The 25606-nt window shown below is 51.8% G+C and overlaps 1 protein-coding gene across 3 annotated transcripts; it reads right to left on the bottom strand.

Moving 5' to 3' along the window:
• Positions 1-157: 157 nt before the first annotated feature.
• Positions 158-25606, bottom strand: SNX8 (sorting nexin 8). Of its 3 annotated transcripts, none has more exons than XM_077316400.1 (11): positions 25355-25606; positions 11260-11450; positions 9379-9496; positions 7589-7710; positions 7044-7124; positions 5952-6112; positions 4922-5054; positions 4665-4733; positions 3690-3839; positions 2541-2690; positions 158-2081 (listed from the first exon to the last, which is right to left on the bottom strand). In XM_077316400.1, exons 1-11 carry the CDS (start codon positions 25419-25421, stop codon positions 1992-1994), a joined length of 1332 nt encoding a protein of 443 aa, XP_077172515.1. In that variant the 5' UTR covers positions 25422-25606; the 3' UTR covers positions 158-1991. The 3 variants fall into 3 exon arrangements, with proteins under 3 accessions (XP_077172515.1, XP_077172517.1, XP_077172516.1); XM_077316402.1 differs by lacking the exon at positions 25355-25606 and adding an exon at positions 22757-22941; XM_077316401.1 differs by lacking the exon at positions 25355-25606 and adding an exon at positions 11587-11699.

Here is a 25606-nt window from a genome sequence, read left to right as displayed (position 1 = left end):
AAAAGACTGAAGCCACTGAGGCTCTGTAGCAGCTAATTCCGTTTTTGGGCGGAAAGGGTGTGAGAAATATTCCTTTCATGTCCCCAAAGTCTGCCTTTGGTCTCTCGCCCGCCTTTACTAAAGCCGAGATCCAAGTAACAAAGCCACGTATAACTGATTTTGTTTTTGTAATACAACTCTTGTTCATCTTTTACAAATACAGAATTTGGGGGTAACAGAATTTGTCGACAGAGTTTTTAGGGGGACGAGGGCTGTCGCAACCATTTGTAAACATGTGGCCCGCCAGCTGTGGCAAAACGTTCTCTCCAATTCCTGCAGTTTCAATAAAGTGCTTGGTCAAAACGCAGACCCTCCTCCCCAAAATACATCGCTCCTGTTGGTGTAAAGCACGGGGAGAAGACAAGGCCACGTTGCACACCTTGGCTATCCCAAAACTTGCAAAAATGCAAAGAGGTGAGGAGAAAACATTAACACAGAATCTGCTGTGTTTCATATAGCAGAGATGGCGCCTGAAAAGGAGAGGCCATCATTTGAGAATTTGCCTACAGATAATTCTTTGTTTAAAGGTCTTCTACTCCCCCACCCCTCTTTAAGGCACTGGACTACTATGAGATTACCAGGTCCTCTCTAAATCTGGTTTCCTCCACGTGGAGTTGATAATCACCCCCACAGCTATGGCCCTCCAGAAGAACTGGTTGGACCCTGGGTGAGACAGGATGTTGGACTAGATGGACCCCTGGTCTGATCCTCTAATGTTCTTATGAAGGCCTTGTCCTCTCTGCCCTGTTGTTGGCCCTCCAGAGGAACTGGTTGGCCACTGTGTGAGACAGGAAGGTGGACTAGATGGACCCCTGGTCTGATCCTCTAATGTTCTTAGGAAGGCCTTGTCCTCTCTGCCCTGTTGTTGGCCCTGCAGAGGAACTGGTTGGCCACTGTGTGAGACAGGAAGGTGGACTAGATGGACCCCTGGTCTGATCCTCTAATGTTCTTAGGAAGACCTTGTCCTCTCTGCCCTGTTGTTGGCCCTCCAGAGGAACTGGTTGGCCACTGTGTGAGACAGGAGGGTGGACTAGATGGACCCCTGGTCTGATCCTCTAATGTTCTTATGAAGGCCTTGTCCTCTCTGCCCTGTTGTTGGCCCTCCAGAGGAACTGGTTGGCCACTGTGTGAGACAGGAAGGTGGACTAGATGGACCCCTGGTCTGATCCTCTAATGTTCTTATGAAGGCCTTGTCCTCTCTGCCCTGTTGTTGGCCCTCCAGAGGAACTGGTTGGCCACTGTGTGAGACAGGAGGGTGGACTAGATGGACCCCTGGTCTGATCCTCTAATGTTCTTATGAAGGCCTTGTCCTCTCTGCCCTGTTGTTGGCTCTCCAGAGGAACTGGTTGGCCACTATGTGAGACAGGAAGGTGGACTAGATGGACCCCTGGTCTGATCCTCTAATGTTCTTATGAAGGCCTTGTCCTCTCTGCCCTGTTGTTGGCCCTGCAGAGGAACTGGTTGGCCACTGGGTGAGATGTGATGCTGGACTGGATGGACCCCTGGCTCTTGTCACCTACACAAGTTGTGGCTGGTCTTTCGCCTCCAAGACATGGACATCCAAACACCGTTCCACCGGATCTGGCCCTTTGGTGGCTCCCCTTCCTTGCTTGTCGTCAGCTGGCTGCTCCAAAACGCACAAAGCAGATGGGTGGAGGGCCACGAAGCGACAGAAAACCCGGGAGAAAGGTGCGGCCCCCAAAATAATACAAAGGAAAGAGGGGGAAAGAAGACGGGCATTCTCCCTCCTTGTGCGGTCACGTTTCCAGGTGGCCGATCGATTGCAGAGCAATCCAAAGCAGCGTCCGAATGATAATAAAGTCTCATGGGGAGCCGCCGGGACGATTCCTTGGAACGGTTGTGTTTGTGCAAACCCCACCGGCCTCCCTCCTTCTCCCGACTTGTGCTGCCCGTCCCGTCCTAGAGCATCGGCCCGAAAAGGAGGTGCCCTGCTAGGGGGCGAAAGGGGACATGGGTGCGTTGCCAGATCCGACAAAGAGGCAGTTCAGTTTGGGTTTCAGTTCGTTCCACACCTTGCTCATCTGGAAGACAGAAAAGGACACGGGACGGTCGCGTGGCCAAGAGGGGAACGTGCTGGGGGTGGGGGTGGGGGTGAGGTACTAAAACAATTGGTTAAAGGGTTGGGCCATTGGGCCATTGTGGCTCAGTGGGAGAGCCTCTGCTCGGCACGCGGAAGGCCCCGGGTTCAATTCCCGTCATCTACTGGCCGGGATGGGTCAGGGAGCCTGATTTGCTTCCCATATTTGTATTGCTTGGGAGGCAAAAGGTCCCAGTTCAACCCCCGGCATCTTCAGTTAAAAGGACCAGGCAGGAGGGGATGGGGAAGACCTCCGTCTGAGGCCCTGGAGAGCTGAAAGGATATTTGACTTTGTGATTCTATGATGTAACTTTCCAGGGGGTGGCCGGGATCATTAGTCGATAAACCGCTCATCCGTCATGCCGTGGGACGAGGGGGGGGGCTGCGCGAATGTCCCACTCACCTCCTTGTGGCCTTGGATCTGGGAGTTGACGAAAGCCCCCAGGATGTGCGAGGTGACCGGCAGGTAAATGTGGATCAGTTGGGTCTCTTGGTGCAGGCAGTAGAGGGAGAAGTAATTCCGCAGCTCCATCGTCAGGATGGCATTCTCTTGCTGCGAGAAGAGGGGAAACGCGGTTAACCCCGGGGGCGCTTGGAAGAGGGCCCAGCCCGACATCTTCAGCCGAGGCTCTCAGGTTCTCAACCAGGTCCAGGATATTTTCAGTCCTGGCCCCCACCTGGTGGAATGACCCCCCAGAGGTCACCCGGGCCCTGACGGAAGTGGCTCAGTTCCGCCGGGCCCGTAAGACAGAGCTTTTTCCGCCAGGCATCTGGTTAGGACCAGCAACCCCGTAACGGGGAGCAAAAGACACTCCGTGACAACATCTGTTCTCCTGCTTCAGACCAACATGGCCTCCCACTTGGATGTATTTTGTTGTTTATCGCTGCGAGCCAGCTTGCCGGGAGAGCAGTAAAAAGAAACAAGCGGCATAAAAATCTAGGGCCATGCCCCGTTGGCTTTGGCAAAGCAGGACAATCTAGCTCCCTGTCTCATTCATTTTGAGTCTTGTTTCTCCCCGTCGCTTGCAAACACAAAATTTATGATAAAATCAGAGTCCAGTCGCACCTGGACTTTGATTTTAGAGTAGACTCTGATTTGATTGTGCTACTTCGGACCATTTGAATCTACAAAAAAAATAAAGAGTCAGGCAATGAACAGCAGAGGGCACCAAAGGCCAAAACATAACCCACAGCCTTACAAGCTACAAATTTACTATTTAAAAACAGCTAGGTTCGAGGCCACGAGTATTTTCTGGCCTGTGACTGTTTAAATAAAGAACTGAATGGAGTCCACGAGCACCTAAGAGTGCAACAAGGTTTTGGGGGTATGAACTTTCAAGGGCCAAAGTGAGGTATAAAGCAACGGATCTACATGTCTATTTGTATCTGACGAAGGGAGCCCTGAATCTTGAAAGTTTCTCCCACTGAAAAGCCGCTTGGTCTCTAAGTTTCTACAGGGCTGGAACCGGTCTCTTAAACTGCAGACCCCCTTGGGTACCCCCTGAAAGGGCTCCCAAAAGGTCCAAAGAAGCAAAAATCTAGAATTCTGTACCTCCACGATCCGGGACTCCAGCTGCTCCACGGTCTCCGGCTCCTTGTTCTGGACGGCGGCCGACATCATCTGCCGCTTCATCAGGCTGTACTTGTGCAGAGCCTTTTGGTGCTTGTGCAAGACGCCCTTTTCGTGCCTCTCGCACAAGTCCTGGTGCGGCACAGAAGCAAAAAGGGGGTCGTCATTCTCCGATCCCGCCCGGTCTTCTGTGCACGGAGGCGGATGGGTAAAGAGGCGACATTTACAGGCAGGGGCAAAGGCGGTTTAGGCGTTTTGATTTTATTTTTTGAAGCTTCTAGTCCTCAAGACCATCAAATGTTTGTCAGCCGTTCCTCGTGGAAGCTGAGGAGGACCGCGTGGCATGAACTCTTGGGGTAGCCTTGAAGAAGAGCTGGATTTTATACCCCGCTTTACACAACCCGAAGGAGTCTGGAAATGGCTTACACAGACTTTTCTCTTCCTCTCTGCACAATGTATGCCCTATGAGGTAGTTGCGGCTGAGAGAGATTTATTTGCGTAGCCCTTAACAGATTTATTTGTGTGGCCCACCATCTCTCTTCAGAATGCTTTTCTTACAAGGGAGTAAACAGCTTGCGCGTGACATATAATTCAGCACGCTTAATTCCAAGAGGGTGGGCGGGGCTTGGTTCTTCAGTTCTAGCAAGGGTGCAACCTTGCTCTCTGTCCGTCATTCGCTTCAATAAAGAGATATCTTTCAACAAGCCGGGACTTTGGCAGAGCCTTGGCACTATATGGACATCTGCCTCGGGTGGGAGAATTCCAGACCCCCTTGAGACACAACCCACCCACCCACCCCGGTCGCTTGCCCCAGCACGCCCCGAGAGAGGTCACCCACTCATCCCACACTCCCTTTGGCGTCTAAACTGGGTCCGTTTTGCCCACAGCAAGCCCTCCAGGAGATGCCCACGAGCCATTTCTAAGCCATTTGCTCCCGCGCAGACCAGTAAAGCTCACTTTGTAGGATTGCAGCAAGTCCAGGAAGAGGTTCAGCTTCTCCACCACGTCATTCTCTTCCTGTTTACCCTAGAAAGCAGGAGGGCAAGTGAAACGGAAGCGACGGCGGCGGGGAAGTTCCCTGCGGCGGAGTCCAGACTCACGGCGCAAGCCAGGCAGGGGGAGACGGCCGACTCTGAAGCCCCCCCCCAACCCAACCCCCTCAGGAGATTCACCCTGCCCCATGCAGGAGATGGGCGGCCCTGCGGGAGGCTTACCTGCTGGACCGCCTTGTCTGCCAGCAGTGCGAATTCGACCGAGAGGCCTTTCAGGGCTTGCTTGAGGTTGCCCCAAGCGCTGCTGTTCAGAGCAGCCCAGGAAGGAAGTGGGGTCGTGTCTGAGCCCAGAGCACTGTGGGGAGAAATGCACCCTTCTCGTGGGATGAGCGGACACAAAAGGCCAGAGACGCTCCCTCCTGATATTAACATTTAGATAGTTGGTTTTGTGAGAGCCAGCTTGGTGTCGTGGTTAGGAGTGCCGGTTCATCTCCTGGTTATTCAACAACCCCCAAATTAGAAAATAGAATCTGAATAGCAACATCACATGCATAAAGTGGACCAGGGGGCAGATCGATTCGCCAACGGGCAAGAACGGAACTGCGCAGGGCTTTAATCCTGTTTTGAATGTTTTCAGTGGGAGGCATACATAAGTAAATAGAAATACGCCCATCCGTTTTATTTCACACAACCACCACCTTGCGGGGTAGGCTAGGCCGTCATGGGCCAAGCCCCCCCCCCACCCCCTGTAAGATCCCGATTCTTGTGAGCTCAAAGCGGGGTGCATCTTTTATGCAGGAAAACAGACACTCATGAAATCACAGCGCTCACCGGCAGCCCCAGCCTCCGCGGTGTCCGCCATGGTAAGTATCATTCCAGTTAGATGCAAGGACGTTGTTGCATCGGCCACAAAGAGGCAGGGATGCCCTGTATTGTTGTCGCTTGGGGGGGCCACAGTGGGAGGGCTTCTGGAGTTCTGGCCCTGCTGGTGGACCTCCTGAGGGCCCCTGGGTTTTGGCCACTGAGTGACCCAGAGTGGAGAGCCCATTGGCGTGATCCAACATGGCTTCTCTTACGTTCTTATGTCCGGGTCAGGGACGCTCCGTATTCTTGGTGCTTGGGGGGTCCACATGGGGGGCTTCTGGAGTTCTGGCCCTGCTGGGGGACCTCCTGAGGCCTCCCGGCTCTCCTGTCCCCACCTGGCTTCTCTTGCGTCCTTCTGAGGCCCCCCCACCTGCCTTCCTGTTCTCACCTCAGCTCCTTCCCGAATATGAGGAGGTCAGCAGCGTTGTCGACCGCGCGGGTGGCTATCCTCTCCGCCCGGTCCCGCAGTTTGTAGAAGCTGTTGTAGATGTTCCGGATCAGCTCCCGGCTGGCCGCAAACTGGAGCTGGATGTCAGCAGGCAGGAAATCCTACGGGAGAGAGCAGCGGGGCGGAGGGGGGGGCGCTGATCAATCCTGCAAGGGCAGCTGTCCAAAAGGTGCACCACATGGGCAAAGGGAGAAAGCTGGGGCGGGGGGAGCAGTGCGCGAGGGCCCAAAATGCCAACAGCCCTCAAAATGCAAATGCCAAAATTACCCAAAGATTCCTTGTGTTCAAAGACGTCATGCCTTAGAGCCCCGCCTGCAAAGCAGCCGCTTCCTCCAGAGGGGCAGACCTCTGTCACCAGGAGATGGGTGACAGGTCCAGGAGTTCACCAGGCCCTCCCTGGAGGTTGGCAACTCTCGTCCCAGCCCACCTTGACTCAGCACAGTGGTGGGAAATGCAGAAGAGGAAGAACTGGGTTTTTTGGGGCCCCACTTTTGACTACCTGAAGGAGTCTCCAAGCGGCTTAGAAACACCTTTCCCCTCCCCACAACAGACACCTTGTGAGGTAGGTGAGGCTGAGAGAGCTCCGAGAGAACTGTGGATGGCCCAAGGTCACCCAGCAAGCCTCAGGAGCCTCCCAATGGCTTACCATCACCTTCCCTTCCTCTCCCCACAACAGACACCCTGTGAGGTAGGTGAGGCTGAGAGAGCTCCGAGAGAACTGTGGATGGCCCAAGGTCACCCAGCAAGCCTCAGGAGCCTCCCAATGGCTTACCATCACCTTCCCTTCCTCTCCCCACAACAGACACCCTGTGAGGTCGGTGAGGCTGAGAGAGCTCGGAGAGAACTGTGACCGGCCCACGGTGACCCGGCTGGCTACATGTGGAGGAGGAGCGGGGAATCTAACCCGGCTCTCCAGATTGGAGGCACGGATTCAATGGCAGCTGCATGAATCATTGCCGGGGTTATGCCAGAACAGTTGACCGGGAAGCCCAGAGGAAGAGACACGGCGTTCCAGGGGCAGGCAGACAATACCTTCGCTTGGGTGGCGAACTTGCAGATCAGGAATTCATCCCCCACGCCCTGGACCAGCTCTCTCAGTTTGTTTTGCACATCCTTCAAAAGCAAAGAAGAAGAAGAAAGATTCAGGAAGGGTGGGATTGGCTGTCAGCTGGCTGCAGCTGGCTAGAGGAATAAACAGCTTTAGGGGGATCTATCTACCTGTGGCTCCTAGCCATGGTGACTGAGTTGAACCTACATATTCAGAGGCACTATACCTCTGAAATCCCAGAGCCAGGGGAAGGCCTCGGCCTCTCTGCCCTGCCGTTGGCCCTCCAGAGGAACTCAATGGTTGTCCATTGAGTGAGACGGGAGGCTGAACTAGATGGACCCTCCCTGGTCTGATCCAGTTCTTCTGATGCTCTCTTCAGGGGAAGGATGGGAGAAACTAGAGTTGAGATCCTGTCTTTGAGATCCTGCACCCTCCCTAGCCAAACCCACAGGCCCAGTTAGGGGAGGGGCCCTACGGGGCGTGGAGCCTGCCCATTGGACGCCCCTCCCCAGGAGGTCGGAGAACTCACCGAGCCGCTGAAGGACAAGAAGAGCTTGAGGAGGACATCTTCAGAGAACGGGGGGTGCCTCGCCACCAGGTTGACAAAGCGCTTCAACGCTCGACGCCTCGCCTCGATGAACTCTCGGTCGGCTGCGGGGGAAAGAAGGGCAGGGAAGGGTACCAACAGGGTTTGTAGAGACCGCAACGTGGGCATCTACGACACCTTGTAGACAGAACCTGGCCGATTCCATAAGACCAGTAAAGTTCTAGTCAAGGTTGTAAGCTTTTGTGTGCCACAACACCCTTTGTCAGCCGATTACGTAAGTCCAGTAAAGTTCTAGTCAAGGTTGTAAGCTTTTGTGTGCCACAGTCCGACTACGAAACTAGTCATGACCTTGGAATGCTGGTTGTGTTCAGCTTAACACTGACTTCCAGTTGAAATATACAAAGTTGTGGGAAACTTACAGGATTTATTTATTTCCTGTTTGTGCATATCGACCTGGGTGTATTTCTACTTTGTTATCTCGATATTCAAGCCTCCCGGAGGGGCCTGGGGATCCCCTGAAATGGCAGCTCGTTTAAGACCCGTTTAAGAATGAGCCAACTAAGGACTAAAGCTGGTAGCACATCTGCGTTCCCCGTCCTCCTTCCACCTAAACGGACGTCTGCGTGAAAATCCCCGGCCCTGCTTCCTTTTTCCTTGCCCCTTAAATGTCAGCTTCATTTCCCTGTTTCTTTACAACAGCAAAAAACGGGGATTCACAAGAACCGCATTAAAAAAAGGGAAGAAACCACAGAGAGAACAGAGAGAGCATCCTTTCTGTACCCAGAAAGCCCAAGAAGAGATGGGGGAAAACTCTTTCTCCTCTGCGCAAACACCTCACTATGCTAAATTCAGCCTTTGTCATTTGCTTCAAACCATAGAGCCTTTGGTGCCCAAGAAGAGGGCGTAGAGTCAGAATGGAGCTCTACCATCTGCTGCATGCGCTCGAATTTTTTGCTTCTTGTTTTCAACGATTGTTGGGTTAGAACAGGCTTTCTCAGCCAGGGTTTTGTGAAGCCCTGGGGTATCTTGAAAGCCCTGGAAGGAGTTAGTTAATTTATGTATATATATATACTAGGGGCAAAGCTCGTTGTGTCCAGGAATACAACGGGCGCTAGAGCTTGGCGGTGGGAAAAGGAAGTTGTTAAATATTTATCAGGTGATATGACCATCCATGGTCATTTAAACTAACCCCCACTCCCAAAATGGAAGGGGTGGGGAGGGGCCCCAGGTGGGGCGTGTCCACAGCTCTGCTTCCCAACCATATTATGCATGATGGAGCTGCTTCTGGTATTTCTCAAAGCCTGAAGAATGGTTCAGGGGGTTCTCAGTGGTAAAAGAGTCATTCATTCATTCATTCATTCATTCATTCATTCGTTTGTTCATTCATTTGTTCATTCGTTCGTTCATTCATTCATTCATTTGTTCATTCATTCTTTTGTTCATTCATTCATTCATTCATGCATTCATTCGTTTGTTCATTCGTTCATTCGTTCGTTCATTCGTTCATTCGTTCATTCATTCATTCATTCATTCGATTTTTATACCACCCTCCCATACAGCTCAGTTCTGTAATTTAGACGGATTCATGGAAGAGAAAGCCCATCAACCGCTATTGCCCACGATGACATTAGGGTTTTCAAGGCGAGACGCATGCAGAGATGGTTTGCCACCTTACACCAATCCAAGCCCTACAGACGCCGCTTAGCCTGCGTACCTCCTGGCGCATCTCCGCAAACGCCGTGTCCAGCCCCCCAGGCTCCCTTCTGACTTACCTCCCAGCATCCTTTTGGGCGGGAGAGCCGGGACCATCCGGTACGGGAACTTCTGCAGCAGCGTCTCATGAAAGACCACGAAGTCGTTGTACCGTCGGTACACGGAGCACTTGAAACGCTGCGGGGCGGAGAACGAGGGAGGGACGCTCAGCGATTCGGCAGGACGGTGGGCCGTCCGTGGGAATCAAAGCGCCCTCTGGGCTAGTAAGTTGGCTCCCGCAGACGGCCAGCCCTAAAGGTGCTACGCAAGGGGTGAAAGCCGCCAGCCTCCTCTGCCTTCATTGCTCATTCCCCTCTGTAGCCACGTCAGCTGCACTGCCGCTGAACATGGAGGCTCTGTTTAGCTTGTGAGCTCCTTGCTCCTTGTGTACTGCGGTTTGGCGTGTGCAAGCTCCAACTAAGCAGATCCCTTTTGACAACAGCGTTAACGGTCTGCTCTGGAGTGGGCAGACCTTTCGAATCCATGTGCGCGTACAATTAATTTAATTACTTTTCACCCCAGTCGGGACTTGAAGAGGCTGGCTACATAGTCCTCCACTCTGTAATTTTCTCCCAACACCCCTGTGAGGAAGGCCAGGATGAGAGTCTGTGACAGGCCCAAAGTCACCCAGCGTGCTTTCATGTTAGAAGCAGAAGGACTGTTTTTTTTCTTTATGCTCTGTTTTTCACTACCCCAAGGAGTCCAGAAACAGCTTACAAACACCTTCCTCTCCCTCTCCCCACAACAGGCACCCTGGGGGGCCAGGTGGGGCTCAGAGAGCCCTGAGAGAACTGCTTTATGGGAATGGCTCTAAGAGGGCTGTGACTAGCCCAAGATCACCCAGCTGGCTGCCTGTGGGGAATCAAACCCAGTTCTCCAGATTAGAGTCCACCGGGATCCTAGACCAACGCTCTAACCGAGGGGTCCCCACCCTTCTGGGGAGCCTGCAAGCACCTTTGGAATTTGGACACTGTTCGGTGGGTGCGGCCCCAAAATGGGCCCCAGAAAAAGCCAGGGGGTGCCCAAGAGGACCCCTCTTCTATCCGATCCACCATGCCAGCTCCCACTTTCACAACTTCTTGAGTTTTTTTCCCAACCAGCCAAGAAGGACAATTTAGAAATGAGGCGACTTAATGCAGTCCGCCAGCCAGTCTGTCCTTACTTCTGAAGTTCATTGCCCAACCGGCACAGGCTCCTCCAAGTTACAGGACCGGCTTTCAGCTTGGGCCTCCCAAACCGGCTTGAAGAGAGGATGAGGCAAGGCCTGGTGTACTTCACACTGGAGTACAAAGTTTGCAAACAGCTGCTCTCCCCTACATCAGCAACCGGTCCTTGTAACTGGGGATGCCGGGGATTGAACCTGGGACCTTCAGTGCGCCAAGCAGTAGGCCGCTTTCCCATCTGAAAGCCACTCAACTGTGCAGAGGAGAAGCTGGGCTGCAACCAAAGGAAGAAAACGCCCAATTTTCTCTCCCCAGCCCCCAAAACTTGGCTGTGGGTGTCCCCCCTTTTGCCCACACCTCCCGAGGTCAGCAAGGTAGCCCAAGACCAATGGAAGCATCTCTGTTGTGCCCAGACTCCTCCAAAAGACCCCCGCAAAAGACAATGCGAAAGAATCCTCAATTTGACCCTTTTGAGCGCAGAGTCTCAGCTTTTCTCTCGTTGAGAACACGGACTCCTGGAAACTACCAGTAGCCGCTAAAGATTTTTGTCTTCCAAAACCATTTCAGGAAGATTGGAAGTTTTACAATGGAGTGTTGAGGTGGAGACCTTTAAAACCCGAGTGTATAAGGATTTCTTTTGTTCTGTTTCTCTATCATTAACAAAAATCTAATAATATATATTAAAAAGAGAGAACACGGACTCCTCACTCCCCCTGTCCCCCTCCCGGATGATTTTACCTTGCTGGAAACTTCATATTCCACGTGTTTCAGAAAAAGACCCTTTTTTTCCGGGATCAGCTCCACCTGCACCGTGTCTTTGCCCAGCAGCTCCGGCAGGGTGTGAGAGACCACCAGAGGGTTCCCCGGGGACGTCTGCATCGGTGGCTCTTCGGGATCCCTCCTCTCAGTCAGCGGCGGCTTCGCCAAATCTGGGAGCGAATCAAGGCAGAAGGAGAAAGAAATTCAGGACATCCAGTGCCACGTTTGGGGCTGCGAGAACCGGAAAGCCATCTCTGCTGGGCTTCCCCGAACAAGTCGTACGCCCCGCAAGGTCGCTGTGCCTACCAAGGAGCGAGCAGTTTCTTCTCTAACTTTCGCTGAGCCTGAATGACAGTTCGGCAAAAAAAAAAGAAGAGAGGAAACCCTCCAAAAGCCCGCCAGGTCTTTACATCTGAGGAGCCCAACGAAGGCGAGAGGCCCGCATTTCCTGTTCGACCTGTTTGTGCTAACGCAAGAATCCGGGCGGCTGACACGGCACGGCTGGATCCTGCTCCCGGCACCGGGAAGGAAAGGAACTGTTATTTTAAAACCCCAGCGAGGAAGGCGAAGGCTCGGGATTTCCACGGGGTCGAGGGAGGAGGGGTTGTTCTGCAAAGCTTTACCCTCACGACAATCCTGCGAGGGGCTTCTTTGTGCTCTGACTTTATTTTATATCTCACCTTTCTCTCCAGTGGGGACCCAAAGTCTGTGGCCTTCACCACAACCTTGTCAGGTGGCCTAGGCTGGTAACTTGTGCCTGGCCCAGAGGATCCACGGCAGAGGAGGGATTCGAACCCAACTCTTGTCTCAGAACCTTGCCTTTCGCTCTAACCCAGCCTTTCTCAACTTTGCTATTTTATTATTATTGTATTAGATTTCTTACCCGCTTCCCCTAGCAAGCCATCTGGACAAGATCACCCAGGAGGTCCCTAACCAACTCTGTAATTCTAGGATTCTATCTCTACGCTTTCTCCATAGAGTTGCCAATGGTCCGTTGGGCCCTTCCTAGAAATTTGGGGGACGGACTCTGCGCAGGGCAGGGACCATTGAGTCCATGCTCCAGAGCAGCCGTTTTCTCCAGGGGAGTTGATCTTGGTTGCCCTGAGGTCAATTGGTGATGGTTCAAAATCTCCAGGGGCCACCTGGAGGTTGGCGAGCCTCCCTATAATTACACAACTGATACGTTTAATTGATTTGTAATTAGAATTGGAACGGGGAGCTTAAAAGCATGTATGCACCTAATAATCCACGTCTCACGAAAACGAAAGCTACGAATTCACCTGCCTGGCTGCGAAGGCCAAGTCCAGATCAAAGCTAAACCCCTCTTGGAAGGTGGAGAGGGATTTTGACATCCCAATCTGTTCCAACACGCAGCGCGTGGCTAATTGTGCGCCCGATCCTGGTTGTCTTGTCGGCTCTTGACGCCCAGCTGTGGCATTGTCTACCTTGTGTCCGATACTGTTTGTCAGCATTGCCTCGCTTTTCCGATTTTGCAATCGGCCGTGAGCCTCGTGGAGAAAAGCGGACAGCAATTACAGCCAATCGATCGTTAAAGGTTTATCCTTGGCAAGGGGAGAGATGCTTTTGGAATATAGCATCATTTTGAAAGGATCTTGGAGGCACGTAAAGTCAGAATTCTCTCCTGGAATTACAACCGTGGCTGGTAAGGCCCTGCCCCTCCTTCCCATCCATCTCCTTTGCACTAACACAGAAGCGCCCAGCGGAACACCTGCGGCCAATCGCTGTACGTTATCTCCGCAACGCTAACAACACCCTTGTGAGGTTGGCCTATGTTACTCCCTTAACGGAAGCAGGGAAGAGGCAACCACAGCTGGAGGGGGACCACGAGTCAGTTTCTGCCCCAATTTTCTGCATTCTATATGACCTGGGAGGTCCCTTCCAACTTTATGATTCTATAAGTGTGTAATTAAGGGACCGGGGAGGAATCTTGTTTCCAAAAAGAAAGCAAATGCACTCTCTGGACCACATGACGATGGCCTATCCCCAGGTGGGACTTGAGGATCCTTTGGAACTCAACTCCAAGTGACAGACACCTGTTCCCCTGGAGAAAATGGCTGCTCCGGAGGGGGGAGTCTGTAGCATTACCTTCCACTGAGGCCCCTCCCTGCCCCAAACCCAACCCACTCCTGGCTCCTACTCCAAAGTCTCCAGGGATTTCCCAAGCCAGAGCTGGCAACCCCATGTCAAGATTTGAATCCCAGCCTAGTGAGATCTACAAAACATAAATGACATAGCTATAGTCACTGGCCGATACAATTCCCCCGAAAGTCTGTCGTCATCACCAGCTCCTTGTGGCCATCAATCACAGCCACGGAAGGATGACACACCTAAGACGACTAATGGTAAAAAGCAAACACTGGCTCATCAAAAAGGCAGGGTGGGGAGGAAGAACGAGCAATCAACAGGGTTCCTAAATTCAGAGGGAGACCTTCCCAGACTTAACAAATGCCCTGGCTACCATTCTCAGTCCGTTTAATTAAATGGAGAAGCCTATCGTCAACGGTTTGATGAGTTAGGGATAGAACCTCCGTATTCAGGAGCAGTGTACCTCCAAGACATCAGATGGGCAATGTAGTGGGAAAGGGGAGAACCACCCAGCACTGGGCTCTACCACTGTTGATTAGAAGAATACAGGACCTTGGTCTGATGCAGCAAGGCAATTCCCGGGTTATGATGTTGAGCAAGTTAGGGGAAGGGTGGCCAAATGGTGACGGGCCAAATGCCCATGGACTACAATTCCCATGAGCCCATGCTAGCATAACCATGCTAGCAGTGGCTCATGGGAATTGTGTTTCATGGACCTCTAAAGAGCCATAGTTTGGCCAACCCTGGATTAGGGCCTGGTGAGGATTTTGCCTAACAGGACTTGTGAGATCTGATGTGCTATGCAAATTTCTAAGGTGTTGCTTTGGCAGTAGCTCCCACCACCACAGCAGAAGGCGCTCTTCCCTGTACGAGTGAAGCTATGTGGGAGCAAGAAAATATTTAAACATTATGTTAATTTAAAAAGGCATCCTACTCAGCAGAGCCTCTGCGTGGAAGGCTGAAGGCTAACTATTACGAGTTACACGCAACCTCTCTCTCATTGGTTGGGCCTCTTGCGGCAGCCCTTTTGTGTCTGGTTCCACCTACTGTGGCAGTCATTTTGGGGACCACGCCCCCTCCTCTGAACGAGAATGTCAAAAGCCTCCACAGGCTCAAAATGCATGAGACCCCGGAGAGAGGCAGACTGATACACAGCAGTTTCCAGTTTTGTGTCGAAAGACAAAAACACACACATTTCGTCGCTATCTTGCTTTGGCCTGTTTTCCTTCTCCCCCCCAAATTCCCTCTTGGACCCCACAGAAACTTGAATCCTTCCTTTTCCCAGATGCTTCACCTAGTTTAGAAAAGTGTCCAAGTATAGCAGATGGGTTTGCCAGCTCCAGGGGGAGAAATAGCTGGAGATTTTGGAAATGGCAGGGTGATTTCAGCAGGGTACAATGCCACAGGGAAACCTCCCGGTCCCACCTGGAGGTCGGCAGCCCTAATAACACACCACTCAGCCACACCCCCTCCCCAAGATATAGAAATCCCTGTCAAACCCCTCATGGTGCAATTCCTCAAGCAACAAGCCAAACCGACAATCCCCTCAGGCAGCCATGATGACCCAAGTCCCCCCACCCCAGTTCCCAAAGGACCTCGAAACTTGCTCACACCGGTTTGGATAAGCATGCTTTCAACACCTACCATTCCCCCAAGCTCTGTGCTCCACCTAAAATCCAGCTTAATAATCATACACAAACCACTCCCTCCTGCACCAAACCTCGGCTCCAGCCTCAATAAGCCACACGTCTCTGAAAATGATACTGGAAAATTATCATCTGGGGGGTCCCAACATTTTTGAGCCTTGAATTGTGATTGCAAGATACCTGGGAAAATAAAAATTTGGTCTATCATTGGAGCTTATCAATAGATTGCAGGAAGTCTGTCCAGAAAATACAGCCAGTGCCATTGGACGTGGGTCTCTCTTGTTCAAGTTGGTTGCATGCTCCTAGTGAATTTTACACAGCGTTTGGATGAATACAGGTGGCAGGTTTTATTCAAGGTATAAATTTTCACGTGTGTCTTTGCTTTCCAAGGATATATCAATATCCATTGAATACCACTTGATTGGTCTTAAAGGTGCCTCTGGACTCAAACCATTCTCTGCTGCTTCAGAGAAACACAGTGACCCACCTGAATCTATCTAATAACTGAGTGCTTTTAGAAAGTGGGCGGGGCTGGGTGGGGCTTTTCCCCATCAGTGCTTCTGATTGGCTGTGGGTTTAAAGGCCTCCAGTTAAACAGAGCTATTTAAAGGCCTCCAGTTAAAGGCCTGAGGTTAAACATGAGACTATTTGTTAGCCACTGCAGCTGCCACAAAATTAGAATAACATAAGATGACTGTGAAGAAGAGCTGTTTTGTTTTTGTTTTTTGGTACCCTGCTTTTTAATACCCAAAGATAGCAGCTTACAATAGCTTACAATCGCCTCCCCTTCCTCTCCCCACAACAGATACCCTGTGAGGTGGGTGAGCCTGAGAGAGCTCTGATAGAACCATGACTGGCCCAAGGTCACCCAGCTGGCTGCGTCTGGAAGAGGAGTACAGAATCAAACCGGATTCTCCAGATTAGAGTTCGCGGCTCTTAAACACTACACTAAACTGGCTCTCACCTGAATTCTGGGCCACCTGCAGGGCTCTGGAAGTGATTTTGTATGACTCAGCGCGGCAAAGTAGGACCCAGAAAAATAAGAACCCAGCTGGTGGGCCTGGCGCATGTGAAAAAATGCTGATTACACTACGGTGAACATGCGTCAAGCTAATGATAAACTCAAGGAGATCAACTCTGCCCTACCAAGGATCAACCTCCTAAATCTCCAGGAATTCCTCAACCGAGAACTGCTAATCCTCGTCTCCCTGTATCCTAGGTGGACGTGCTACCCTTTTAAATGACTCTGGATTGGCCTGCGTGCCTTTAGTTCTGAACCTTTCCTTCTCCCCTGCAGCCCTGGAACCGCGAGTCAGGGAACCATCAATAAATCCCCATTTGTTACAGAGCCCGAATGGGACACTTACCCAAGTGTCCTTTGGACAAATGAGGATTCTGTCTCTCTTTAAACTGTGGCTCCTAAGCGATACGCAGGAGGCAATTTGTTTCAGCAACAAGAAACCCCAAATGTCACAGCGCAATTCTGTTTATCGGAGGTTTCCTGGCTTTCCCCGAGCTCCGGGTCTTCCGAGGACATGGTCTTGTTCCTCTAACAAACAGAGGTTTTGTGTCCGGGGCCTGGAGGTAGCCAAACCGGGGGAGAGGGGGAAGGGGGGCGATTAAAAAGATGGCTCTTTCTTTGGGTCATGAGCGTCGGCGTTTTATTCAATCGCCCGTTTTGCTCACGCTTCCGTCTACACGAAGGTTGCGGGAATCTACGTGCTCATTGAGAGTCACTCGACGAACTGATCCTCAGTCAGATTGCTTCAGCGGTCAGCCTCAGCACAATGTATCTGTTGTCAGATTCAGGTTAAGGCGGCCGTTTTGGTCTGACTCCGCAGAGCAAATTTGGAGTCCAGTGGCGCCTTTAAGAACAACGACGTTGAATTCTGGGTATCAGCATTCGCGTGTGCAAACGGTGGGAGGGAGGTTGCGATTGTTCGCAAGGTGTGTACACAAAAAACGACCCCCATACTGCAACTTTTTGGCCTTAAACAGATGTTGCAAAAGGAAAAGAATCTTTAATGGCTGAATAGTTTGCAGTTCAGCTTCGTCAGCGCGAATTTGCTCCTAGGTACTTTTTCAACTCCTTCCCGTACAACCCTTGATGAAGAAGCTGAACACAAAATGCACAGGGCTTGTTCAACTGTTAAAGGCTTCTTTTGGTTTCCCACTTTTGTTTCTTTCTCTTCGTTTTGCCTCGGCGTGGCCTGTATCTTTTCACGGTTGTGCAGGCGCTGTTGGACTCAAATGTATCTGTTGTGCCGTCAAGTGACATAAAATCGTGGTTCAGCTATGACGATCCCGTAAGGCAGGGGCAGTCGACCTGTGGTCCTCCAGATATCCATGGACTACAAATGCTGGCAGGGGCTCATGGGAATTGTAGTCCATGGCCATCTGGAGGACCACGGGTTGACTACCCCTGCCGTAAGGTTTTCAAGGCTGGAGATGTAGTTTGCCTGCCCCTAGGTAGAGACCCGGAACTTTCCGAGTCAATCCCCATTCAAGAGCTAACCCGAATTAGCTTCTGAGATGAGATGGGGCCAACCTGGCCCATCCAGGTGAAGGCAGCGTCTCTGTTAGGGGAGCCCAAAATCCTCGCTCTGCAATATCCGTATTTGACTCTGCAAGAGTTCTCGCTCTGCCCTGGCTCCCCTCCCGTCCAAAACTTGGCCCTGCGTTTGCTCAATTTTTCTGGCAAGGCTGCATTACTCAAGAGCACGCTCACTCCTCTTTTCAGAAGAAAACCGGCATGCAGAACCGATGGGGAAGTCACGGGCTATGTCCGCTGCCCGGATGCCCTTCTTTTCCTGCTGCCCCGGACAGCCCGGCAAGGGACAGGACAGATAAACAGGAAGGCTGCGCATGATTACAAGTCCTTCCAAAGAACGTGCATTTCTGAAGACTCCAAAACTCTGAGGTGTGAAAACACGAGCGGATGAACTTCACTGGCCACAGGCTCCGTTGGCAGCGGGGAAGGAAAAGCACCCGGAATCCATTTGCGAAAAACAATCCATCAATCCGACCCGTTTCCTTGGGCAGGCGGAACAAACCGCTAACAAAAAGACGGAGAGAGGGGAGGGACAGGAGAGGAGCGGGGGAAAGGTCCCTCCCCCTCCCCACCCCATTTTGGCTTGCCACAGTTCCCCAAAATGTGTGTGTGTGTGTGTGTGTGGGGGGGGGTTTGACGCAGGTTTGTGAACTGAAAACGAAGCATTGTTATAATTTGCTTCGGTATTTCCTCTGATTTCTTGTTTCGTCCGCACAACAGCCCTGCGAGGTAGCGTTGGCTGACAGCACGAGGGAGCTTCCATCGCAGGCAGCTCCCCACCTACTAGAAATCAGATAGCTACGGCAGCCATTTTGTTGCTGGCTATGCGTTCTACAGCCGTCGTGTGGCTGGGCCGACCACGTTGTGCCAGAATGCTGAAGATACCTCAGGCTCCAAAAAGTTGGCGACCCCTCCTACAGACCACGACTGCTAAGCAGAACCTCCACGGTCAGTGGTTGTGTACCACGTTCCCAAGGCGTACGCTTGACCCCTTTGGGGGAAGAGGATGCTGAGGTATATTGGTGCGACCCAGCAAAACTCGGTCCTGAGATATTTCACGCTGATAAAGCCGAGATTGACTTCCGTGCCAAGTCATACTATTCATGAAGCAGCCCCCGCAATTTCACCAGCTTGGCAGGCGATGGAAAGATTGCAGCCCTCTCGGCCGGCCAGGATTTGTAGATGATGTTAGTGACACATTTATCATCGGGCTGCCGTGGGCCAGGGAGGGACGCGCCCGAGATTATCTGCCAAAAACACTCGGGTGAATAATGCTGTCATTGATACGAGACGCTGCAGCCAACAGCAACAAAAAAAATCAGAATATTTATCCAGTCGCAAATATCCCCTTTAACTGAACAGCATACAGCCGCCTCCTTGGAAGGAGTTTATCATTTCCATATCAGCAAATTGTAGATAAGACGGGGAATAACCACCAGCGTTCCTGGAAACCTGCCAAGTCCTTTTCTTCTCTCCCGTTTAGCTGCTGTTACCGGTAGCTGTGTTACTTTAAATAGAAAGCTCCTTAGCTCTTGTTCTGGTAAACATAATAATATTGATAACAATCACAGGACGCAGTTCAAGGCACTTGAGGGCTGTCCAATCAACTGTAATGCATCTTTTAAATTTCAACACCTTATCGACTGACCTTTTACCCCAAAGCACCACAAGCTTTTCGTTTCTTAACAGACAGAGTTTACTCTTGCGAAACTGCCCCTGAGTCAGAGAGCTCGCGTCATCGCACGCTACTGAAACCAAGAAGAGAGGAAAAGCATTCCTCAAGAATTAAGATGGAAGGTCCTTCAGGAAGGGAAGCTGAGGTTGCGTTACAGCTGCCTTGGGCCTCAAGAAAAAAAGATGGATCCCAATTTCCCTGTTGCAAAACCAGATGTTTCCTTTCCCTGTCAGAGCCAGAAATCTGGACGCAATAATAAGACTCATTCATCAGCCTAAGAACATCAGAAGAGCCCTGTTGGATCTGACCATCTCGTCTAGCATCCTGTCCCACAAAGTGGCCAACCAGTTCCCCTGGGAGGCCACCAATACAGCATGGAGGATGAGGCCTTCATAAGAACATCTGGAAAGCCCTGCTGGATCAGACCAGTGGTCCTTCTGGTCCACCATCCTGTCGCACACAGTGGCCAACCAGTTCCTCTGGAGGGCCAACAAACAGGGTCTGACAAGGTCATAAAGGCTAAGCCCTGATAAGGACCGAAGAAGCCCTGCTGGATCAGATCAGTGGTCCATGTAGTCCAGCATCCTGTCTCACACACTGGCCAACCAGTTCCTCTGGAGGGCCAACAACAGGGCATAGAGGCTGATGCCTTCATAAGAACATCAGAGGATCAGACCAGAGGTCCATCTATTCCACCATCTTGTCTCACACAGTGACTAACCAGTTCCTCTGGAGGGCCAACAACAGGGCATAGAGGCTGAGGCCTTCATAAGAACATCTGAAAAGCCCTGGTGGATCAGACCAGTGGTCCATCTGGTCCACCATCCCATCTCACACCGCGGCCAACTAGTTCCTCTGGAGGGCCAACAACTGAGCTTAGAGCTTGAGACCTTCCCCTCGTAAGAACCACAGAAGAGCCCTGCTGGATCAAACCAATGAAGGTCCATCTAGTCCAGCATCCTGTCTCATGCAGTGGCCAACCAGTTCCTCTGGTGGGCCAACAACAGGGCAGACACGCCAAGGTCTTCTAGTGTTGTCTCCTGGCTCTGAGATTCAGAGACTTAATGCCTCTGAAGGTGGAGTTTCCCATCAGTCATCATTGATTGACATATCCATGAATCACTCCCTGCGTAAAGTAGAATCCGAAGTTTCAGACCGAATGCAGTCGCCTGACCAAAGGCACAATCCAAAACGCAATCTCTGGGAAGCAAACTCCACAAATCCCCAGTAAATATTTGCCAGGGTTTCTTAAATTACTCTTCTAGCCCCATTTCCCAAAGCAACTTACAAGTCAAAGCAAACAAACCACCGAAATCTCAAATTCGGTAAACAGCGACAATGCAAAAATACCCCCCAGTTTGCACGTACCAAAGGCTACGCTTGCCTTTTGGGGAGGGGGAAATCATTGGGTCACGAAATTGGGGTCACCGTGGGTGAGCAGTTAGGAGTGAGTTCCTGTGTTGTGCAGGGGGTTGGACTAGATGACCCCGGAGATCCCTTCCAACTCTATGATTCCCTAACTGGGCTTCCCATGACTGTTTTTGGTTGGGAAAATCAAGGTGGGGGGAGACTAAACCCACATCTGGCGGTTCACACACGCCTTTTGGGAAGTCATGCCTGTTCAAAGTTAGCTTGGGGGGGGGGATGGCGGAGTGGATCTTTGTGTGAACCAACCCTTGGTCCTCCAGTACATGCCAAAGGTCACCGAAGGGGAAGTGGCTTCGTGAAAATCCTGAAACGACACTTCAGCCCTGGGACGTCACACTGCCAACCATTTCAAGGACTAAAACCCTGCTCAATTCTTTGTTCAAGCAGGAACGGCCCTTTTCGGGAAGTTGGCTTCTTAGGCCCCTATTCTGAGCTTTCCCGAAGTGCCCGCAACGAATCCTGGCATGCAACTCGACCTGACGTTTGAGCCAAACGTTCAGCTTCCTAAAGTGGATCTTTGTAACCGCTCGCCACAGACTTCCTCGTACGAAGGTCCATGGGAGGAAATGTGCAGCTGCGGCCGCATGCTTAAAAATCCCCCTCTCCTCCAATTCCAAGAGAACTTCCCCGAATGACAGAAATGTCAATTGGCCTCTTCTCCTCAGGCCAGGAAAATCACACGCTGGGGCTCAAAAACAACTCCCAATGAAAAACATCTGGGATACTCTGCATTTTCTTGGGGATCGAGCCAAAGGCATTCTTTTTACTAGACTGTGTGGCATTTTTTTTTTTTTTACAAGGCTGTGTGGGATTTGTTATAGGGGAGAAACGTGTCCCAATCCCAGCCTGGCTATCAATTCATTGCGGGAGGCTTTCGCAGCCGGAATCAGCGGGCCGTTTTGGGTTTTCCAGGCTGTGTTTTGGGTTTTCTGGCCGTTTTAAGCCCCAAATTTTCGCCTGTAACTGCGGCCGGCGTCATAAGAGGCCGGACACGGCCAGCTGGGAATCTCTCTAGGCCAAAAATCCTGGTGGAATGTCATGGTCAAAAGCGGCAGCTTCTCATCTGGAGAATCCCCCAGCTTCTAATTCCCCACGCCTCCACTTTTAGCCTGCTGGGGTGGCCTTGGGCTAGTCACAGTCCTGTTAGCGCTGTTCTCCTGGAGCAGTTCTCCAAAAGCTCCCCCCACCCCACCCATCTCACAGGGTGTCTATTGTGAGGAGAGGAAGGGGAAGCCACTTTGAAACCCCTTCTGGGGGGTGAAAAGCGGGGTATAAAAACCAACTTCTTCTCAGAAAGAAAGACAAAAACGACCTAAACCACAGCCACGAAGCCCGGAAAACCTAATATTTTCACTTCCCTCCGGACGGCGGAGATTCACGGCATAGATTTCTCCAGTAGCGTCCCCACCCGGGCCGTGCAAGCGTGTAGTAAAAGATTATAAATAACGGATTATTTCATGAAGCCTGCCCCGCGGCTATTCGCCAAGATAACCTCATAGGAACACCCCGTGGGCAGGAGCCATATAAACCTCTGAGGATCTACGGTTCGGGATAAACATGAGATCTGCGGCCGTCATTTTAGCACTCGCGCTGGGCCCTCCGGGACGCTCCTGGCTAGATGCCGCTGGAAACAGGATGCCTGAATATTGTTGACATCACCCCACCAGCCCGGGAAGCGATCAGTCCAAAAGAAAACGCGTGGCATTTTGCACCAGTCAAATCAGCCCCCCGGAAACCCAAAGAGCGATCCAAATTATACGAAGATCAGCGCTTTAAAAACGCACCGCACAGCTGTCTCCTTGAGCCAGATCTTAGGCAGGAACTAACGGAATACGCCAGGGGTCCCCAGCATGGCACCCAGGGGGGCCACCTTGTCCCCCGACACTTTCCCTGGGGTCTGTCAAACGTTTTCAGAGAAATGGGCCAGGTATGGCGGGGCTTGTCCCCAGCAGGGCTTCTGTTCAACAGCGCTGAAGCCGGTCCAATGACAGATCCAACGTCCGATTCTGTATCAATCATCTCACCGTTGCGATACTCCAAGCCCAAGCGGAAAGATCAACAAGACCTTACCTTTAGAAACAGGAAAGGCTGAGCATCATGGGTCGAAAGCCGCCCCGCGTTCTAAACCAAAAGCTTTCGGAGGGATTCTGCCCAAAAGCCACGAACTCAAGATCCTTTAAACAGGAGAGTCCAGGGATTGAAAGTAGAATCTTATGGATGACAAAATTCAGAATTTAGAAGAAGAATGGCTTGTTGTTTGTTATGCCTCTCTTTTCACCCCCCCTGAAGGAGTCTCCAAGCGGCTTCCAAACACCTTCCCTTCCTCTCCCCACAACAGACACCCTGTGAGGGAGGTGGGGCTGTGAGAGAACTGCTCTGCAAGACTAGCTCTGAGAGAACAGTGACGGCCCCAGGTCACCCAGCTGGCTGCGTGTGGAAGAGGATCAGGAAATCAACCCCAGCTGTCCAGATTAGAAGCTGCCGCTCTTAACCACAACACTTTGACTGCTGAAATATGTTTTGGTTGTGGGGGGGGATTAAGGCTGGACATTCCCTGCCCCTTTTCATTCACTCTGCAGCTACGGGATAAACCCGACACCTTCCCACTTGCTTTCTGAGACTCTGCCAGCTTCCCCTGTGGAATCTCACTGCGGGGAATAGGTATTTATTTATAAATTGGCTCTCTCACCGAGGTTCCGCCAGGCATGCGGCAAAAATCAGAAAACAACATAATCAAAGAGGGGAAACGCACCTATTATATGAACCGTAAGCAGCGCGTAACCTGGATTACCCAAATCAGAAAACGCCGCTGCAAAATGGTACATTGTATTGCAGCCCTCCCGCTCAAAGCTTCTAAACAAACCCGAGAAATTTATCCTAGAATAAGAGCATCTAAAGAGCCCTGCTGGAATAGACCAGTAATCTAGCACCCTGGTTTACCTGTTGGCCTATCCGTTCCTCCCCCATGAATCTGTCATCCCCTTTTAAAGGTGTGTTTATTCCTGTGGCCGTCACCACATACTACATTTCGGTCCCTCTCGGTGTAAAACAGTATTTCCTTTTGCCTGTTTTGAACCTACTGGCCATCAGGTTCACTGGATGCCCTTCAGTTCTTGAATTTGGGGAAAGGGACGGGGGAAAAAGTTGTTTTTCTCAACTCTCTCCCGTCCCCGCGTAATTTTATAAACCTCTCTATCAGGGGTGGCCCAAGAGTCAGGGGCTCATGGTAATTGGAGTCCATTGACATGTGGGGAGCCAAAGTCGGCTCACCCCTGCTCGATATTAATAAAACAAAAACCTGTTTCCCAATCTGAATTACCTTTGGAGGCCACAAACGCAAAAAGTGATTTTATGCCGTTTGCCACTGGAGGGAGCTTGAGTGGGAAGTGGGGCCTGTCAGAATTATTAGAATCGCAGAATAACAGAGCTGGAAGGGACCTCCTGGGTCATCTAGTCCAACCCCCTGCACTATGCAGGACACTCACATCCCTCTCGCTCATCCACTGTCACCTGTCACCCCCTTGAGCCTTCACAGAATCAGCCTCTCCGTCAGATGGCTCTCCAGCCTCTGCTTAAAAACCTCCAGAGAACCCACCACCTCCCGAGGAAGCCTCTTCCACTGAGGAACCTCTCTAACTGTCAGGAACTTCTTCCGGATGTTGAGACGAAATTTAGAATCATAGAATCACAGAGTTGGAAGGGACCTCCTGGGTCATCTAGTCCAACCCCCTGCACTATGCAGGACACTCACAACCCTGTCCACGGTAATCTGCCAACCCCTTGAACTTTCACAGAATTAGCCTCGCCATCACAGGGCTGTCCAGACTCTGCTTAAAAATGTCTAAAGATGGAAATTTTTACTACTATAGTATTGCTAAATCATTACTACTATTAGTGTTTATTACTATTAATGCCTATATTTACACAAACGAATGACGACCAGCCCTTAAAATGTTATACCCTAGAGTTTCCAGCTCTGGGAGTCGAGTTCAGATCCTGAGGGATCTCCAGCTCCTGCCTGGAGGTTGTCAACCCCACAGTCCCGCACAAAAATGAAGAAGAGCTGCTTTGTTTTATTTTTAACCCAGTTTTTCGCATTCTGAAGCAGCTTATAAACCCCTTTCCCTTCTTCCCAACGGCTGAACGGGGAGAACAGTTCGGAGAGAACTGGGACTGCTGGCGGCGTGTGGAGGAGGGAGAATCGAACCCGGTTCTCCGGATTAGAACCTGCCACTCTCAACCTCAACACCAGGCAGCCTCCCTGGCAGTATTTTCATTAGCCACATAACAGACACTTTCACGCCTACCCAAGACGCTCTCCTCTTGGGGAGAACCCCCCCCCCCAGCCTTGTGTCGGTTCAGGTTGCCAACTCTGGCTGGAGATTTGGTGGGGGGGGGGGGAGAAGGCTGGAAGGAGCAAGCAGGAGAGCTGACCGACGCCACGGAGCCCGCTGTCCTTTCCTGCAGAGGGGCTGGTTTCTGCAGCGGCATTCCGGGAGACCTCCAGGCGCCGCCTGGAAGTTGGCAAGCTTAAATTTCCAGGGAAGGCTTGCGTTTACGGAGGCAACTCCCTCCCAGCCTCCCTCCCAGGGGGGCAAAGAGTCCCGTCTCCCCCACGGGTGCAAGAGGAGGGTCGCGGGGGTCTCTCCGTGCGCCCGCCCGCCTTACCTGTGGCGCCCGCGGCGGTGCCCACGGGCGACTCCCCGTCCATGCCTCTCTCTTCGCCCGCAGTCATGTGAGAGAAGGAGGGAAGGAGCTCTCCTCTCCTTTCCCTTCCCCGCCTCCTCCGGCAGGGGCGGGCGAGAAGCCCCGGCCAAGGCAGGCCCGCTCCGAATTCAGCCTCCTGCGGACCGCGGCGGGACGAACCGGAGTGACTCCGCTTTGCGACGCCGGCTCAGCGGGACGTCCTTGGCAAGCTCA

This window comes from Paroedura picta, chromosome 17 (assembly GCF_049243985.1).
Source record: "Paroedura picta isolate Pp20150507F chromosome 17, Ppicta_v3.0, whole genome shotgun sequence".
NCBI classification, from domain to species: domain Eukaryota; kingdom Metazoa; phylum Chordata; class Lepidosauria; order Squamata; family Gekkonidae; genus Paroedura; species Paroedura picta.
The sequence above is the reverse complement of the archived record's forward strand: the minus strand, read 5'-3'. Positions and strand labels throughout refer to the sequence as shown.